Source organism: Pristis pectinata, chromosome 3 (genome assembly GCF_009764475.1).
Source record: "Pristis pectinata isolate sPriPec2 chromosome 3, sPriPec2.1.pri, whole genome shotgun sequence".
In the NCBI taxonomy this organism is placed as follows: Eukaryota; Metazoa; Chordata; class Chondrichthyes; order Rhinopristiformes; family Pristidae; genus Pristis; species Pristis pectinata.
In genome coordinates, this window is record NC_067407.1 from 53,867,351 (window position 1) to 53,888,023 (window position 20,673).

Below are 20,673 nucleotides of genomic sequence, written 5' to 3' on the forward strand. Positions count from 1 at the left end.
TATCCAACACAATTCCTCAGAAAGCTGAAGCTGCCTGCCAATATGTTAAGAATGTGCATACTCCCACAAAAGAACCTTTCACTGCATTTCTCAGCAGGAGTCAGGGCTTTTATCTGCAGATTCCAAATGCTTAAAAGAAATGCTTTGAGCATAACCCATTTCAATTCTGGCTTCTCTTATCTCTCAGCTGCAAGTCAAACCACCTTAGCATAAGCAAAAAATCCTCCCTTTCTCATTCCTCCCCCCTCATCCTGACCCTCCTCCCACGCCAGATAAATTCTGTATGTATATTCGGGCTCTGAATGCATTACTGTCTCGAGTAAGGACACAGAAGGAGCTTGGTATAGGCTGTGCCCTCAGAGACTACAGAAGCCAACAATAGCTCTAGTTTGTTAGGATGCAAAACTGGCATTCGGACCATTTCCCCCAGTGAGACTTCAGCAGAAACAGAGCAAGAAATCTGGCTCCACACAAGCCGATGTACCAAGAGGTGCCCGACAGCTTCAGTCAAAGCATTCCTGCTCCATTGCAGACCACCAACTGCAAGAAAAGCCATTTTAGAGCCTCATTTACATTGTTTACAAGTGCCAGAAAGGTAAGGCTTCTGCATTGTTAACTGTCTTGTGGTCTGTAAGCTTGAACTGAAATGCTAGGTTTACATCAAAGGCATTCTTTTAACTGTGCAAATATGACAACAAAGCTTTGCGATTTTTGACTGCTCCTGCTTCACCTTGATTGCTGAGAGCAATTTTTATTTGTTTTTACATCTAACCTGGATGAACGGTGGAATGCTGATTTTACTCTTTTCCTAGCTTGTCGATTGATGTGCAGACTGTGCTGGATAAACGTTAACATTAGGAGCAAATTAAATGGACTTGGTTGGGTATGTTGAGCATATAAATAGCTTTTAAAAAAATCCAAATATTTGGTTAATAGCTGAATACTTAAATTTTTTGTATACAATCCCTGAGAAAAATCTTGGAGTTTTCAAGCCATGTATGGTTTACTATCAAATCTTTAAAACAAAATAGCATTGTAACGAAAGGCTACCGGAATACAAGTTGCTTACCAAATTTCAGAAGGTATAAGGATTATGCCAGCACCACATGGCAAAAAAACACCCAGAACTATTGAACCTTCCTACTGGCCTTCTGTAACAGCATGAAGGCATTCCATGATGAGAAGCACACCATGAAGTCACCAAGCATAAATCTCCAGGAAGGCAGCACCTGTCAGTAAACCGGGAATGAACAGCCAGACAATTCATGTAAAATGTCCTCATTGATGCTATTCTCGGGTTAAACAAGAACAAACATGGCTCACTGTGTGCCAAGATCGAGTTGAACACACAATGCAGCACTTGGGGTTGTCCACATCCACCTCGAATATGTTGAGGTCACTGAAGCACAAGTGGCACAGCTGGTAGAGCCGCTGCCTCCCAGTCCAGCAATCTGGTTCAATCCTGACTTCCGGTGCTGTCTGTGTGGAGTTTGCACATTCTCCCTGTGACCGCGTGCGTTTCCCCTGATGTTTTCAGATGCGCAGATGTGCAAATTGCCCCTAGTTTGTAGGTGAGTGGTAGAATATTGGTGGGGGGGGGGGTGGTGGTGGTGGTGGTGGTGGTGGTGGTGGAGGGCTGTGGTGATGGGAATGTGGGGAGAGTAAAACTGGATTAGTGTAAATGGAATGCTTGATGGTCAGTGGTGGGCCAAAGGTCGTGTTTCTGCATTGTATGACTCTTGACCTTGGCAGCAAGCACCCCTTTTACTCGTTTTTAACCAGGCACTTTGTAGCCGATTTTTTCACATACGTGTGCCTGTAAAAGACATGGTTCCTAGAGTATGAAGTCTTATATTTATACAACACCGTTAACAAATTCAGCAAGTCCTTAAATCCTTTTAAAGCATAGTCACTGTGGTAAAATGGACATTGTGGAAGCTAATTTGCACATAGCAAGGCCCTAGAACTGCAATGAAGTAAAATGGCCGGTTTGACGTGATATAGATTATCGGGCAAACCATAGGCCAACTCATGGGAGCAACTCCTGCTCTCCTTTAAAGGGGCTTGAGAGGGGTATGGGCCAAACACGGACAAATGGCATGAGCCTAGATGGGCATCTTGGTTGGCAAGGACGAGTTGGGCCAAAGGGCATGCTTCCATACTGTATTACTCTATGATTCAAGCTAACATTGGATCTATTGTCTTCAACTGGGAGGGCAAATGGTACTTTGGTTTAACATCTCTCTAAAAAAGGCAAACCCTGGGGACAGTGCAGCACCCCCTCAGTTCTGCACTCTCTGCTGCAAGACTCATGGGGGAGCATGCAATGGTTAGCTCAAGACTGGCACCTTGAAGGTGGAAATATGTAAAAACTGACAAAATACAGGTCCTCACATCTGTCAATCATACCAAGGATTCCCATCAAAAGACTTAAGCTCCACCCACCCTGGCATTTAATCCAAGAGCTGCTGCATCACATTCAATGTCCATTTGGACAGATGCCTGTTAATCTTACTTATTTATTACATAGGAGACTAGTTAGCCCATCGGGTCTATGCCGGCTCCCAGATAAGCAATCCAATCATCCCATATCCCCTTCCTTATTTCCCTGTAGTCCTACAATTTATTGTCTCACATCCATCAATTTTGATTCTTTTGCTATTTGCCAACCTTAAGAAGTAATTTACAGTAGCCAATTAACCTACTCTCTCTCAACGTCCCACCAAGGTTCATAAGAAAGATATATGAAAGGCCTTCATATTGATTAATTCAAAAAGAGTGCCTGATAAACAGCAACTTCTGGCAGGATTTATTGACAAAACAGTGTAGGGAAATAAATAAATTCCATCACGATTACAAAATTATTTGGAGCGATATTGCTGGCTCACACTAACAGCTCCAAGCAAGGTCACTGGCATTCACCCTTTCAAATAGCAGTAAACCCAGAGACACATCAGGATTCCTGATGCAGAGTCTCGGCCTGAAATGTTGACCACCCATTTTGCCTCCACAGATGCTGTTTGACCCACTAGGTTCTTCCAGGAGTTTGTTTTATTGGAAACAGTAAATCTGGGATCGCCCCGCACCCCGCTGTCAAGCAAGGAAATCTCAGACTTGGTAGGGTCTTATTCTGCTGCTGGATGTCAGGTGGATTCCAGTCGTGGGGCCTTGTCTTACATTCTGTTGGGGAAACTGGTGCCAAGCAACTGTAGGGCTTTGTTTAAGGAAGCAAAGGTGAAGTTATTTTTTTCCAAAGTAATTATCTTTAGTTTACTGTTTTTGGTTCAATATATTTTAGGACATTTTTATTAACTTTATTTTATTTTTTCAAGAAATGAAAATTTACAAATTTAAACCATTTAGGACATGGAATAAAGAACAGCACATCACAGGAACAGCCCTTTGGCCCATGATGTCTGTGCTGACCATGATGCCAATTTAAACTGCACATCAGCCTGCACATGGTCCATATCCCTCTGTTCCCTTCCATTTACTTCAACCTTAATTGGTCAAGACAATTAAAAACTACTAATCCAGGCCCTTCCCACCAGCAAAGCTGGTGACAAAAGGCTTTGCCAGCTGTGAAAGCCATCAGCAGCATTGCGGGGCAGGATTTCCTTTCGTCTGTGGGAGCCTCTGTTGGCACCCTGGTCACTCTCCGGGAGTCGGGAATGTTGAGGGCCAGGTAGGTTGGTCATCCAGCTCTGGATCCAGGTGAGTACTGTCTTGTGGAGATCATGAACAGTGATTACAGACAGGGGAGATGGGGCCTGCAAATTCTGGTCCATATACTTCCAATCCATCTGCCTCCAAGTAAAGAAGAGTTAACAATTGTTTCATGGCTGAAGTACCGTCGCTGTCCAAAGATAAGTTGCACTTGCAGGCAGTCCTTTGGCAGGACTGTCTGGACTGGAATAAATCCCCCTGCTGCAGCCCTAGGCATCTTCGCCTTCTTAGCCCCAGCCTGCTCAAAAGGAAAACAAATGGCTGACTGTCTGAGTGATGGACTATATCACTGCTCAGACAGCTGCACAGCATTTATCCTGCAGCATTTACAGAACCTTTTCAACCCAACTCTGATTACTATTGTTGTGCTTGGTCCACTGCCTACCCGATGTGCTCACTTGAAGCAAAACAAAATAGAGAAGCTTTCATTATCTTAAGAGGCTTTTAACACAAGAGCATTTCTGCTTCTCTTATGTGCCCTGCTACCTCTCGCAGAGCCTGGTTCCATCCTTCAAATGCTCAACTGCAGTTGCAATCCCTTCCATTATTTTTTTTTCAAATATCTTAATCTGCCAAAGCTTGAATTGAAGACAAAATGAAACCAAAACAACTGAATGTTTGTTTTTATTCACCTTCTCCCTTCTATGGCCTCCCTTCATCCTTTGGTCAGAATGACAGACAAGGTCTTCGTTGCTATCTTTCACCGGGTGGAAGTACTGCCCTTGAAGCTTACACCACACTTCATAGGTGACAGCCTCCCTGACATCTGCTCCCTCTTTATGTGGGATCTCTCTGCTGAACGCCTCACACGACAGGCATCAGGCACCTGGTTAGATAGGGAACTCATAAGAGTGAATGCCATGTGAGCCGTTAAAGGGGAGAAAAACAGACAAAAAGATATTAACTCGACATTAAGTTGTGCATGGGTCTTTTGGGTATTCCAATAACAGCACTGCCTTATCCTGCTGGATAGACCTTACACTGGTAAATTTTCCAATTCATGGGGTTACAAAAAATGCAATACTGCCCTGACTTCATTTATTAAAACTTAACAACAAATTGAATCTTCTCTGGTCAGTCAGTGAATCCTGATCCAGTCAGCGAATTAGACTCTATGACTACACAAAGTAATAAAGACCAAAGACTTCCTAAACCTAAGGACTTCTTTGGCTATCTCAGCTTCCAATGTATGTGAGATCAGATAAGATATCTTTATTAGTCACATGTGCATTGAAACACACAGTGAAGTACATCTTTTTGCGTAGAGTGTTCTGGGGCAGCCCGCAAGTGTCACCACGCTTCCAGCGTCAGAATGGCATGCCCACAACTTCCTAACCCGTATGTCTTTGGAATGTGGGAGGAAACCGGAGCACCTGGAGGAAATCCACGCATACATGGGAAGAATGTACAAACTCCTGACAGACAGTGGCCGGAATCGAACCCGGATCACTGGCTCTGTAATAGCGTTATGCTAACTGCTACACTACTGTGCCTGCCCAACTATGTATGTCTCCCCAACTAAGTCAGAAAGTACTGCAAACAAAGACGTGCATGAGTTTGTATGAAACTCATTTTTCTGATTTTGTAAGGGCTAACATTAAGAGGGTTAATACACAAATGCAAATGACAAATAGAATTTCACACAAACAGTTTATTAATATCACAAATTGCAATTTCAATCCTATCCATCAACAAGGATCAGTTCAGAACCCAATGACTACTGATTCTTTCTGATACCATTCATATCAAATGGGGTGGAAAGTACAAGTCAATCAATGTGTGGTCCCCTACATGAGCAAAATAAGTTTAATGCTAATGTAACATAGTCTGGTGAGCTTCAGTGAAACATTGAGCATAACAGGCTCATTTCTCAGAAGGTGCTGAGACACCATCATTGATTCAGAGAAAACAGACTCTTTGAACTGAAATATTATGCATGGGTCTCTTTGGTAAATGGACCTGGTTCAACACTACTTCAATGAACTACTGGATGTCATCCGATGATAGCTTTGCTAACAATGTTCCTGCTACAGAGTGAGAAATTCTCTAACTAAAAATAAGCAAGCAATTGAATCTCAGTGGTGATGATGGGAGAGAACCATGCAAGGCGATAATCTTGCTCAGTAAAGGTTATGCCAACCTTGTTAATGTTGGCGGTCCTTGGTTATAAACAATAGTTCTTGGTCTCATTGATCAGCAGTAGACTACACCAGTGTGAAGGTTTGTGGAAATGTTCCAGATTAATGAGATCACAAATTAGATCCTACTTCTCACAACTGGCAACTTCATGTTGCATAAAATCCATGGATGACCACTGATCAATATTAATACTTTGCTTGGTAATATAAACCTCTCTTCTGTCTCTTTTTCTCTCCATTTATTCAGACCAATGACTACATAGTCAGTGATGTGGAATAGGGTTAACGTCACATTCAAACAAAAAGCACACCAACAAATGTGGTCAGATTCGTGGAAAAATCCAATGGGAGTGATGACAAATGTCGTTCTAACTGCTGTTAATGAGAGGCCATCCGAAGTCCACGACCCTACGTGCACCTTCCCATTCCCCCTTTGCCTAATACCTTCTGACTCCAACTGTGTATTAAACAATGCTTCCATTTCAGAGTTCTCATGTATATTTTCAAATCTCTCCGTAATCCAGCCTTGTGATCCTCCAAATATTTTCACTCCTAATTCTGACCTCTGGATCATCCCAGAGTTTAAGTCACTTCATCACTTGTAGCTCAGCTTTGGCTCTGAAACTCTCTCACTTAAAACCACCTACCTCTCTATTCTAGTTCTTCCTTAAAGCCAGGCTTTAAAAATATGCCTCCCTGAGCATGGCTTCACTCTTCTGTCCTCAGATGGCTGTGATGGTCTTTGTTCTAATGCTCCCATGAAGCATTGTATAAGGCACTTTGTAAATGGCTTGTTTTGCTATTGTTGTCTTGGTCACTTACTCACATTTCTGTAGAAGCACAAGGAGAACAAAAGGAGCTAAAAATAGGAGGTACTTGAAATACTCAACAGGCAGAGAGCAGCTGTGGAGAGAGAAATAAGGGTCAACATCCAAGGTCGATAACCTTTCATCAGCTTTTCAATGAAAAAGGAGCTCTACTTATACCCGAGGGCTAAAAACTCATTTCACAGATCCCCAATAAAGTATCATAAGCCAGGCTTGTAAGATATCTTTATTAGTCACATGTACATCAAAACACACGGTGAAGTGTATCTATTGCGTAGAGTGTTCTGGGGCAACCCGCAAGTGTCGCCACGTTTCTGGCGCCAACATAGCACGCCCACAACTTCCTAACCTGTATGTCTTCGGAATGTGGAAGGAAACCGGAGCACCCAGAGGAAACCCACGCAGACAAAGGGAAAACGTACAAACTCCTTACAGACAGCGGCCGGAATTGAACCCAGGTTGCTGGCGCTGTAATAATGTTATGCTAACTGCTACACTACCGTGCCTGCCCTCTGATGTTGCCATAGAGTCATGAAACATGGAAACAGACCCTTCAGCCCACTAATCCATCCAACCATCAAGCACCCACTTACACTAATCCCATTTTTCTCCAGGTACCCACCAAGATTATACCACTCACCTACACAACTAACCTTTCTTCCTGCACATCTTTGGGTTATGGGAGGAAACCAGAGCACCAGGGGAATGCCAGGCAATCATAGAGAGAATGTGTAAACTCCACACAGACAGCACAGTAGGTCAGGATTGAACCCAGGTCACTGGAGCTGTACCAACCGTTCTGCTTAGGTTGTTTGACCTAGAATACTTCCTGTTATATGTACAGCTAACCATTGCTTGTTGAACCATGAAGTCAAAAGAAACAGCAGTGGTAAGCTATTCCGTCTCTCATGCCTATTTCCTCATTTATCTTTTACCTCAGTGTCACCATCTGGCACCAAACCCTTATCCCTTAATATCTAAAAATCTATCAATCACTTTCTTGACTATACCCAATGACTGAGACTCCATAGTCCTCCTGGATAGTAAATTCCAAAGATTCATTACCCTCTGATGAAGAAGAAATTTCTTCTCATCTCTGAATCACCAGCTCCTTATTTTGAAATGGTGTTCCCTGGTTCTTGGCATTCCAGGTAAAGGAAACATCGACTCCACATCTACCCTGTCAAGCTCCACAAGAGTCATGAATGTTTCACTTCTATTCCTCCGAACTTGAGTATGCACATAGAATTGTCAGTCTCTCCTCATACAACAAACCCACCATTCTAGGAATCAGTCTGATGAACCTCTGTTGCACTCCCTCCATCACAAGTGTATCTTTCTTTGGGTACGAAGACCAGACCCTTACACAATTTTCCAGACGCACTTTCACCAGGGCTCCAAGTAACTGGAGAAAGACATCTCCACTCTTGTACACAGGTCATCGAGGTTCCCAACATCATCAACAATCTCGTCACTAGCTTCTCATAGCATCCTGTGATAGATCCCATCAGGCCCTGGGGATTTATCCACCTTCCACCTTAATGTTTGCCAACATCTCTAACACTTCCTCCTTCCTGACATGAGTTGATGAGAACGTGTGGGTAATGAAAACATGTAGGATTAGTGTAAATGGGTCAGCACAGGCAGTGGGCTGAATGACCTGTTTCCCTGCTGTATCACTTTATGACTCTATAACTAAGCACGGTGATTGATTCATTCTAGATTCTCCTACAAGAGGAAACATTCTCTCCACATTGATCCCGTCAAGACCGCTCAGGATGTGACATATTTCAATAGTTTCCCTTCCTGAATCATGGAACAATTTCCTAGTATATTTCCTACCTGAGGATTCCTGCTTCTGCAAGTTCCTTCAAGTTGCATCTTCATAACAGTGAAGCAGGCCATGTGGCCCATTTGTTTAACAGGCCACTGCTTATTTTCCTCTGAAGCCTCCTCCCCCCACCCCCCCCCCCCTTTCCATCTCTTCCTATCAGCAGATCCTTCCAATCCTTTCTCCCATTTGTGTTTCCCTCCTATACATGCACCTCTCCCATCTGCCTCAATGTCATCAACTGGTTGTACTTTCCACATTCTTACCACCTTTTGAGTAAAACATCCCTCAAGTTCTCCACTGGATTTACCAGTGTTGACTAATGTGCCATCCAGAGTTGGACTCTGCAAACCTTGTTTCTCTGCTTCTATCCTAAGGAGCCTTTCATTATCTTAAATATTGTTGTCTGGAAATACGTCCCCAGTCAATGGCACCAAATGTGCTATATAGGAGCATCAGTGTATTGTTCTCTGTCTCTATTATTCCTTCCAAAAGAATGAATTATGGGGCAGACTACAATGTGTACCTGCTACGATAGAGCACATTAAATCATACTGATTGTGGTTGTATTTCTAAGCCTTTCTTTTTGAAAGAAAGGAGGCTAGACCTCTTGAGTATTTCCCAATAATTATTTGCTCTTAGCTCCGATGTGATTCTTGTGTTTTCTCTTCTTCCCTCTGCCCCCCCCACCACTCCCATGTCACTACATCCTTCTTGTTGTATGGAGACCACAACTGTGCACCATTCCCCTTCTGCACAAAAGGTCTCGCTTCCAAATGTCAGAGAACAGACGGTTGCGGTAGTCTTACTTGTCAACAGCTTGCAGTTATATGCAAAGAAAATGAACAGTGACAGAAAGAAGCAAGAAAAATAGCAAATATTTAATGCCTAATTTGAAATGCTCAGCAATTTAAATAAAAGGCATTAGAAAGCAACTTGCTGAAGCAAGGCATTTCACTTCTCTCCGTTACAGAAGGTTTGGGCCGTGGAGTTCCTGAGTGGAATAATTAGGAAACTGTTGGATGACTAACGACATGAATGGTTGGCATCCTTGTAAACACACTCCATGATTGACTGACCCATTCCACAAATCACTGCTTAATTCAGCTTCAGAGAATATGAATGATTTATATTGAGGGAAAGTCATTTGTCACTGCTCAGAAACTGCAATTGCTTCAGGGACCACATTTGCAGAAAATCACATTTGGTGTTGCTCCGCTTCTGATCATGGAAGCACGAAGGACCAGGGTAGGCAGCAACAAAATATCTTCAAAGGAAATCTGTCTACCAGTGCTCAGGGCATAATGAAAAGATGAGAACATGAAGGTGCCAGAACAGATTACCTGTGCATCATTAGAAATTCAGGCTTAATTGCTGAGATCATTACACTCTACTAACTTTCAAGTGGAAAATAAGGACTGTACAGTTATTTACACACTTGAAGCTAAATAGTACTGGTCTATAAATCTGACTGCTTATTAATAGGATGTTTGATCCTCAGAAACATTACATTGCAGAAAATCTCTCAAAGAGGTCCAGGGAAGAACTGTGGTCTGTTTTGTGTTGGTGTGTCAACTAAGATCTCACTGAATCTCCAACAAACATTAATAATAATTACCTCATCTAGGCAACACTACGCTGTGTAAATTCAGAGTTGGCTTTGTTAGGGTGGCACAGCTGCACACTGTACTTCTTCCCTCATGGGGAAATTTAATTAGCCGTGTTTGAAAATGTCCACATGTTCAGCTGCAAACTCTGACTTAAACCATGCTACAAGCAGAACTAAGTGGTTGGGGGCTGGGTGGGGGGGTGGGGAAGAGGATGTTTCTTCCTGTGGAAGGATCTAGAACTCAGTGCACTGTTTAAAAACAAGCGGTGGCCCATTTAGGACAGAGGTGAGGTGATTTTTTTCCCCCAGTAGGTTGTGAGTCGTTGGAACTCTCTTCCGTAAAGGACAAGTGAAAGCAGAGTCTTTGAGTATTTTTAAGGTGGAGGTGGATAGATAAGCAAGGGCTGAAAGGTTACTGTGTTGGGCAGGAATATGAAATTGAGGCTGCAGTCAGCTCAGCTGCAATTTTACTGAATGGCAGAGCAGGATCGAGGGGACAAATGGTCTCCTCTTGCTCCTAATTCAAAAAATTGTGTTCCGCCACCATAAGCACAATGACCATGGCATTTCTGATTACCTAGATTTAGTTTCAATTGCAAAAGTATAAAGAAATAAAATAGCTTATTTTGTCAGGATTAATCATTACAACATTCACAACGGTCACCCTGTATATGGCCCTGCTTAGAAAGTGTTTCCTTTTAACTCTTCTTTTAAAATGAACATAGAATTAGCTCTGTGTGTTATGAAGTGATTAGAGCTTGATATGTTTTAATCTTCAGGTTTCCTGCAAGTCCCACTTCCTCACAGTGGAAGTATTGACAACATTGGAGGAAGTAGGACCCACATTTGCTACTAAATGCAGCAGGGTGCAAGAACATGGGAGTAAAGGGCGAGGAACATCAGGGCAGACTGTGGATTGTAGTCTCAAAATTACAGCTAGGTCCTTCAAGACTAAATTTGGAGGGCAATTCATTGCAGAAATTTAGGTCTGCCTTCTGAAAAGTGGTGTGTTATTCATTTTACATCTGGGATGCAGGAACTCCTGTTAACCAAAGGCATTATGAGGTAACAGGAAGAAGCAGCCAAATGGAGTCATGAATAGTTGCCGGAGCTCAAGGGGGCTATATGGGCTGCTCCTGTTCTCTTCTTCCTAGAACAGATCCAAAAGAACTTATCGTCAGTGGAACCAGTGAAATCAGTATACCACAAATTGTATAAGGTTCAGCTACATCTCCAAAAGCATACCAGACCAGAAGGCTCGAATAAGTTAGTCTCCTTCTTATTTAGGCTTGCAGGCTGTGATATTAACCTACAGGTCTGCAGCATGTGCGGGATAAGATTTACAAAGAACCAGTATGTACTGTAACAACCATGTACTGGAAATTTGACATGCCTGCGATAATGCAGCAAGACATTTGAACCCAACACAATGCAAAGAAATGAAATCTTGGCATTTCCACATGAGGAGAGCCAGTTTGCCTCTCCTGTTAAACACAGAGCAAGGGCGGATAGTAAATTTCCTTCCTGCCATTTATATAGAAACAATAAGAAAGAGAATTCTCATTATTTGGCCTTTAAGTGCCCAAAACAATAAATAAAAGCAAAGGGTATAAATAAACGAATGTCTATGGTCTCAAACGTCTTTGACCAACCTTTTTATAATCAGGAATTCCATCTTGTTACTGGATTATTCAATGCACAATAAAATAGCTTATTTTGTCAGGATTAATCGTTACAACATTCACAACGGTCACCCTGTATATGGCCCTGCTTAAAAAGTGTTTCCTTTTCACTCTTTTGTCTGAGGCACAGTGTTGTGTTAGGGCACCAGTTTGGCAGCATTCCTCCCCTTCTCCAACAGTGAGCAATTTACGCAGTGGATGGTAGTGGCTAATTCTGTGATTGGAACCATAAGGAAAAGCATGCACATTCACTGAACTTTCAGTCATGTCCAGCGGTCATGGATTTCATCATCAGTGCCTCTAAAAATATCTAAATGCTTCAACCAATTCCATGCAGAATAAAGAGTGACTAGTCAGCACGTGCAGAATTGCTGTTTCAATACAGACTGAATGGTTTATTTAAAATATTCCCCTGACAGAGTTCCGTGGGTATCTGCAGTCCTTGGGTTCCTTACCCAAGTGGTCATTCTTCCAGTAGGAGCTGAGTTGGTTCAGCGGAGATGTCTAGTCCCCTCTCTTGACATGTATCCTCTTTCACCCGAGGCCATCCTTTTGGGGTCAAGGATGACTTGCTCCCTCTCGAGCTTTGTGAGTTCTGAGGTGGTTGGTGAGACCGAGACAGGACCTGCAGACAGTGCCACAGGTTTGGCAGGAGCAAGTGGGAGGGTAGTTTGGGCTACATTTACGCTGGGCTTCTGCGTGCTCCCAATGGACAAACTCGATGTTCCCAACATCATCCCCAACACTCCTTCACTGTCTTAAGTGGTCATGGACTGGGGGTTTCTGAAAGTTAATGGGAATGTTACATTGCTGCAAGGAGGTTTGGAACGTTGTAGAACCATTTCCTCCAACAACACTTCCCATGTTAGAGCTGGGAACAGAGTGTCTGTTTCGGAGTCTGGGGTCAGACATATGATAATAAGACCAGCTCAAGTGAGCCAATTGGACGCAATAGGAAGCCCAACACTGGGGATATTGTCCTGGAAGAGGGGACTGACATTGATTCACTTATCCTACCAGTAGACTTGGAGGGTTTTGCAGGGGTAACAGTGCTGGGATCTCTCCAGTGCTTTGAGGTCTATGCCATAGGTGGTCTGAGTCCTAAAAGCACACAGAAGGGCAGAGATCACTGCTGCCTGGTAGACAATAAGCTCTGTGCCAGGTGTGAGGTATTGATGTTCAAACACTTTTTCTTCCCAATGGCCAAAGGCTGTGGTTGTGCACTGAAGGTGATGGTTAATTTCATCAGTGATCTCCGCCTTCAGTGAGAAGTGCCTCCTGGGAACTGGGAAATTATCGATGCACCATAGAAAGCATCCTATCTGTAGTACGGCAACTGCTCTGCTCAAGACCACAAGAAACTGCAGAGAGTTGTGGACACAGCCCTGCGTGTCACAGAAACCAGCCTCCCCTCCTTGGACTCTGTCTATACCTCTCGCTGCCTTGGTGAAGCAGTCAGCATAATCAAAGACCCCACTCACTCGGGTCATTCTCCTTTCTCTCCTCTTCCATCAGGTGGAGGATACAGGAGCCTGAGGGCACGTACCACCAGGCTTAAGGACAGCTCCTATCCCACTGTGATAAGACTATTGAACGGTTGGTTCCCTTATACGATAAGATGGACTCTTTGCTCTTTATTGTCTACCTGCACTGCACTTTCTCTGTAGCTGTGACACTTTGTACTGTTATTATTTTTACCTGTACTACCTCAATGCACTCTGTACCAACTCAATGTAACTGCACTGTGTAATGAACTGTGTACGATCGGTATGCAAGACAAGTTTTTCACTGTATCTCGGTACAAGTGACAATAATAAACAAATACCAATACCAATACAATATCCAGAGTCACTTGGATAAGGAACTGCAGATATCCATAGAACTATGTAGGGGGGATATTTTAAATAAAACATTCAATCTGAATTGAAACAGTAATTCTGTACATGCTGACCAATCACTCTTTAATCTGCATAAAATTCGTTGAAGAGTTTAGATATTGTTGGGTGGGGTAGGGCGTGGTGTTCGACCTTGGGAGAAGATGGGTAGAGGACCTTAGTTCTGTGCATATTTAATGTATGCTTTCTGTGAATGAGTCAATGATAACTTGGAGCTCAGCCTCTGAGCATTCAAACACTGCAGCTCAGTGACTGACGTTGGATTCACCCTGGTTCTGGAGTGGAGACGATGTGGATTGAACAGCTTCCCATTTGTCCGGTAGATTAGCTTCACTCTGGCACGAAGCCTGTTGGAGGTCAGGTACAGAACCACAGCAGAAAGATTAATGGGAAGTGAGGGTGAAGATGCAGCCTTGCTTGGCATTAGTCTGCACTGACATTGGGTCTGCTGTGGACCTGTTGGTTAGGATCAAAATGTAGCAGTCATAAAATGGAGATTTAATTTCTGTGAGTATGCAATTTGAGGATAGCATTCCACAGTAGCTCTTGATTGACAAGAGTCAAAGGCTTTTTAGGAAGGTCAAAAAAGGTTTAAGCTGCTACCTACATTTCTTTTGGAGTTGTTGCATGGTAAAGATTGTGCTCATTGTGGCTTTAGATAAATCCACCCAAAACAATAAAAACTTGCATACACGTAACCCCCTTCCGAACCTTGGGTGGTCCCTAGCAAACAGGTTGATATTTATGCATTCTTCATATGTGCTACAGAGGACAATTGCTTTGCGTTGCCAAGACATGCCAGCTCATCATTGAAAGTAGCTCTAAATCTTATTAATCAATGACTCAATATAATATTATAACAGGCACTAAACATTAAGAAAGAAGAGGTACTTGGATTTGTTCCCCAGAGCAAGGGCTGAGGCCAGCCTTGGTGTTTGAAGAAAGGGGTCCAAGTGTCCCAATCCATTGCCATGGAGTCACCACCATCCTTCTTTTTCCAGGTTGATCCTGGTTTAAGCAGTAACCTCCCACCATTCCACAACACCACTTACAAAGCCTTCAGAAACTCACCAATGTGATGGACCCTTCAGATTCGCAATCCTGTCTGCGATTGCCAGCCCTCCAGCATCAGCCCTGCCTCCTTATCCTACCTGTAACTGACCTCCCCAAGTGCACAGTCCTGTCAGCGACTGGCCGACTCCAAGTCCCAAATCTACTGTCAACCCCCCCACACCTCCCAACAACCGGAGCTCCAGCGTCCAAGTCAATGATAACTTGGAGCTCAACCTCTGAGCATTCAAACACAGCAGCTCAGTGACTGAGGTTGGATTCACCTTGGCTCTGGAGTGGAGACTATGTGGGTTGAACAGCTTCCCATTTAGCAGATAAGCAGATGCCCGATGCTAAAAATTCACTCAACCATCTCCCACAATCCTCACACTATGCCCCCAGATTTCACAGTCTACAACCAACTTGGCTTCCTCCATTGGCTTGTCAATGGCAGAGATAATGAAGGGTAGGGTTCTGTGACCACAAAATGGGCGAAGTCTTCAATATCATGCTCGATGCCTTAAGACCGGTGAGCTGGAACACTCAACACAGCAACAATTTAATACCCTTTTGAGGCACTGAATAACTTCCAGCCCCCTGCTGGTAATTGTCCTAAGGCTCTTTATTCCTGGATTATCTCAAAATTTGACACCAGGTTACACTTGGGGATTTTAGAAAAGCAAGAAAACAGCTTGGTCAAAGGAGGTTTTAAGGACGGCCTTGAGAAAGGAAAGACCAGTGGAGTGGTTTAGGGGGAATTCTGGCCCTAGATGCCCAGGAATGACTGACAATAAAAATTCAGGAATGCATGAGAGGCCAGAACACACATCCACTTGAATAGTGATTCAGTGTCTCGGAGGCCTACACCCAGATCCCAGTTGCTACCACTCTCCATGTTTCTGAGTACTATCAGGCAGTTCACTCCTACAACTTGTCCATGTCGATCTCTCACTTTACAAATAGGTAGCCTGCCTCGTACTGGGGTCAGCATCATGTGAAATTAACTTGAAGCAGCAGTCTTATTAACAGTATTGCTTCCCTCAGCATGCAATATATCTCTTCATTGCTCAGTGGTAATAAACCCAACAGCTGCCTAGCGTCTTTCTATCCTGCAAATTCCCCAAGAGGCCATCGGCATTGCAAATTGCAAGTTATTTAGGACTGTGGCTGGTGCCCCCGAGTGTTTGCAGCAACCCATTTTCCACCACATTTTGTTTGTGTTATTTTCGCACCTCTCTCTAAAAATGTGCTTAGTCTATGGCCATGTTTAGCTGGTGTTTTTATCTCACTGCTTTGGCCTTCAGGGAACGATAATGTGAAGGTTGGCTTGTTCTTCATTAAGAATCCCTTTCCCATTGCTGCCGTTTCTTTTGCAAATGCAGTTATCTGTATCCCCGATAGAAACGGTAGCAAAAGGCACAATGCCCTCAAAGAGAAAGTGCTATAGTTTGTTTCTGATACAGGAGTGTTCTTGCTTTGCATCCTAACTAAAAATAAACCCTACTATTCTGGCCAGATTCAGCTGACTTCACATAATCCAGGGGGAAAACAAACTATTTGTCATTCATATTTAGTTGAATTCATTCTGAGCACAATAATCAAAACAAGTTATTCCTGTACAAACTGCCATCAGTAATTTTTGGAAATATGAGAGGCACACACTAAATAAAAGGCTAATATGTCCTAGCTGCTCAGAAGTAAAAGTAAGATGCACACGAGTTGTAGGTTTGGTTAATGGTGGGTGACAAATATTTTTGTGCTGAAGGCAATAGAGTGTCTTCCTTATGTCAGTTGATATTCCTAGTAATAAGAAAGCACTTAAAAAAATATTCTTAAGAATCTGTATTGATGAGCAAGTTGATAAAAAAAATCTTTCGGCCTGCTTTTCCTGTTTCCACAGCTCAGCTTGTCACAGCTTCCGACAGACAGCTTACCCGACTACGGAATTCACAAAGGAAAACCCACCAAGAAAAAGACCAGCACAACACAGTGAGTCTGTTTTATTTTCTTTCCCATTGGCTTTTCACGCTGTGACAGTCCAACTGGAATGCTGCTCATTCAGATCCACTGCCCGATTTTAATAGAGTCTACCCACGCCCGCAATGGGAACCTTACAGGGAGCTGGCTTGGGTTAGATTTGCGAAAGGCTATGCCAAATTCAACTGGGTTTCCGCTGGGCCACTGTGCCAGCATTAATCTGCTGTCAAAGATTCGCTGGGACCTGTGCTTTTCAAAGCTATCATTAGGCAGACGCTTTGTTGACTAATGTGCACAATTCAGTAACCCATGATCACTCACTGCTTTATTCAGAATAATAAAAAAGTCTATGTAGGTGCCAAGGTCAATTGAATTATTCAGCTCAGGGGTCCCAGTTTTGATCACCAGTTTGAGATGACTGGGGGTCAGTTAGATCAGCATACTGGGGGGCAAGAGAGGCTAACCACTTGGATCCTGCTCCCAACCATACTGGAATGAGCCAGACATGTTAACAAAAAATGGTAGAATAAGTTAATGATGCTTGGAAGAAATGTTGATGCTGAAATGCATAGGAACAGTGTGCACAATAGCATGACTGAACTATGAGGAATGACAACTTAAGAAGGGTATCAGATGATAGCTTATACTCCTGTTGAGATGAGACCCCACACAAGCCTAGAAAGTGATTTGTGCAACACCTGTTCTTTAGCGCTAATCCTCCAAAATGTAATTTTACCCTGGGTAGATACTGCTGGCAAACATTTCCAAATGAAGGTACAAAATTGGGCTGGGTTTGTGATCCATGTTAATTTGCTTATCAAAAACAGCATCAGTCATTATTCAGGTAACAACCAATTCCAACCACACGGACATAATTGGAGCTCAGATCGCCAATGATGATCATTGTTATGCAATCTCAGTAGAACTAAGAACATCATGCGTGTTTGAAGACAAAAGAGACCTCAGATGCTAGAATCAGGAACAAAGCAGAAAGCTGAAAGAACTCTGCAGTTTTTGTTGTTTTTCTTGCTATTTAATGGGAAACTCTGCTGACATCAGGAAAGTTGACTGGGCAATTTCAGAACTTGCTGCAAGCTGCTCAGATACCCTCCAAAGTGCATATATCATGCTCACATCTACAGAGCTGGCTATCTCCAACCTTTAGCTGCTCAGATGCTCATTCAATGGGCACCTCAGCAGTGACACCACTGGTAGTTCGACATTACTGGGGGTGTTGGTATGGCCACTCAGGATGGGGCTGGGACCTCAAGACAGGAGGCAAAGACATTGCCAGCAATGAATAGCCTAGTCCCACAGAATTTTGAGAGGCACCATATCCAACCTGCATTTCCCTGATCGATAACATATTCATGGATTCAGCTTTTCCAAGGATGTCATCACCAAGATATGCGACATACTGCCAGAATACAGTTGCCATGGTCTGGGACCCAAACTGATGTCTCTGTGGAGGTCAAGGTCATGTGGACTGTCACTTGCCTCCCCACACGATCTTTCAAAGTGGTCACAGCAAACCTCTGCCACATCTTGCTTCACCGCAGCATCAGAGAGACCTGCCATATCACTGTATTCACAAAGGAATGAATTCACCAGGTTTGACCTCAGTGGGGAACAGGTGGCATCTCGGGCACTGGGATGTTCCAGCATTGCTGGCTCCCCAAAAGCCCAGAGTTCCCACAATGAACCCAGACCCCTTCCCGAACAGGGAACCATTCCACTCCCTCAATGTGTACTTTTATATGGATCATGAGAAGGATTTCTTCATTCTGAATGCTATATTACTGAGGAGCACGGCTTACTCCTGAGGGACATCCTGAGGGAGTCCACACTCCTCGACACCTCGGAGTCACAGCGAGATACAGCACGGCAACGGACCTTTCACCCACCAACTTCTCGCCATCCATTCACACTAATCCTACATTATTCCCATTATTTATTCTTTCCACATTCTCATCAACTCCCCACGGATTCTGCCACACACCTATAAACTAAAAGCAATTTACAGTGGTCAATTAAGCTACCAACCCCCCCCCCCCCCCCCCCCCCCCCAGATCTTTGGGATGTGGGGAGGAAGCCAGAGCATCCAGAGGACATATAGTCACAGGGAGTTCGTGAAAACTCCACACAGACGGCACCCGAGGTCAGGATTGAACCTGGGTCCCCAGCGCTGTGAGGCAGTGGCTCTACTAGCTGCACCACTGTACCCTGAATTTTCTGCAGTCCACACTACCTGGGGCAGGTGGATCCTGTAGACAAGGGCACCCATGTACTTCCCTGGCTCCTCACACGACATCAGTGCACACTACAATCACAGCAGCTGAGTGCAGATACAATGAGAGCAATGTAAGAGCCAGGATAGAAGTGGAAAATGCCATGGGCCTTCTTGGGATGAGATGTTATTACCTGCATCAGTGCAGTGTTGCCCTGCTGTATATGCCAAAGATAACAAGACTTCGTTACACGGCAAACCAAAGTTCTACAAGTGCAAGGTGTAGAAAATGAAAAATGGTTCCTTGGCTTAGAATCATTGGTAGTGTAGCAGTTAGCGTAACGCTATTAAAGCGCCAGTGATCCAGGTTCAATTCCCGCCACTGTCTGTAAGGAATTTGTATGTTCTCCCCGTGTCTACATGGGTTTCCTCCGGGTGCTCGGTTTCCTCCCACATTCCAAAGATGTACGGGTTAGGAAGTTGTGGGCATGCTATGTTGGTGCTGGAAGCGTGGTGACACTTGCGGGCTGCCCCCAGAACACTCTACGCAAAAGATGTATTTCACTGTGTGTTTCGATGTATATGTGACTAATAAAGATATATGATCTGATTTACATTGAAGGATAATGTGGCAGGGTACAGTGGTGACGGAGTGGTTAATTTACTGGGTCAGTAATGAAGAAATTCGACTTCAAATCCTGCCGCGATGGCTTTGGAATTTAAATTCACATAATATTTTGATTTAAGATAAACCCTAGACATGAGTAATGATGACCACAAAACTACCGAATTGTTGTTGCAACATTAGTTAGACTACAGCTGGAGTACTGTGTGCATTTCTGGTCACCACACTGTAGGAAGGACGTGATTGTACTGGAGAGAGTGCAGAAGGTACTCACTGGGGTTTTGCCAGGGTTGGAGAACTTAAGTCATAGGGAGAGAATGGATTGGTTTGTTTGTGCGCAGAGGAGGTCAAGGGGTGACCCAATAGAAATGTTCAAAATTATGGGGGGATAGATGGGGAAGATAGTAAGAATCTTTCTCCCTTGGCGAGGGTGCCTAAAACAAGAAGGCATAGGTATAAGGTGAGAGGCAGGAGATTTAGAGGGGATCTTAGGGGAATGTTTTTTCCCCACACAGAGAATCCTGTTTAACAAACTGTTAACAACATAATGTTTCACCATGCAAAACATTAAACGTACAGTCACAAATTAAAGTAAAATTAAAAAACATTCAAGTTAACTTAAGGAAAATTTTAAAAAACTCCTTGTTTTTCTCCTGGCAGCCGATTTCCCCCCTTTGTTTGAATGAGGAATCTTGTGCTTGTGCCCAGTTTATGCTCAGCAGGCAGGGTTCCCAGGCTGAGAGCACAAAGGTTGCAATCTAGAATACACTGCATTAGGAGGTGGTGGAAGCAGATACTCCTGTGACCTTTAAGAAGCATCCAGACAAGCATGTGAATCGCCAAGGCATAGAAGGCTACGAATCACATGCAGGTAAATGGGATTAGTGTAGTTGGCATGGGTATAATGGGCCGAAGGGCCTGTTTCTGCTTGGTACGAATCTATGACTCAATACTTCAAAGAAAAGCCATCTAGTTCGCTGACATCCTTCGACGAGAAAATCTGACCTCTTCACCCGGTCTAGAAAATGAAATAAATAATGGAAAAGAATCTGCAGCCCTGACACCTAGGTTCACCCTCAGAGTTTC

The 20,673-nt window shown here is 43.6% G+C and overlaps 1 protein-coding gene across 3 annotated transcripts in view; it reads left to right on the forward strand.

Annotated features, from left to right (window-relative positions):
• The first annotated feature begins 219 nt into the window (after nucleotides 1-219).
• Nucleotides 220-20,673, forward strand: part of LOC127567897 (regulator of G-protein signaling 8-like) — a 41,003-nt gene continuing 20,549 nt past the window's right edge. The window contains exons 1-2 of one of the 3 annotated variants that reach the window (XM_052011076.1): nucleotides 220-595; nucleotides 16,659-16,747. In XM_052011076.1, coding sequence (XP_051867036.1) covers nucleotides 479-595; nucleotides 16,659-16,747 — 206 coding nt within the window. In that variant the 5' untranslated portion in view covers nucleotides 220-478. Of the gene's footprint in view, nucleotides 596-1,485; nucleotides 1,572-13,334; nucleotides 13,410-16,658; nucleotides 16,748-20,673 lie in introns of those variants that run through there. The other 2 variants (XM_052011077.1, XM_052011078.1) reach the window with 2 other exon arrangements.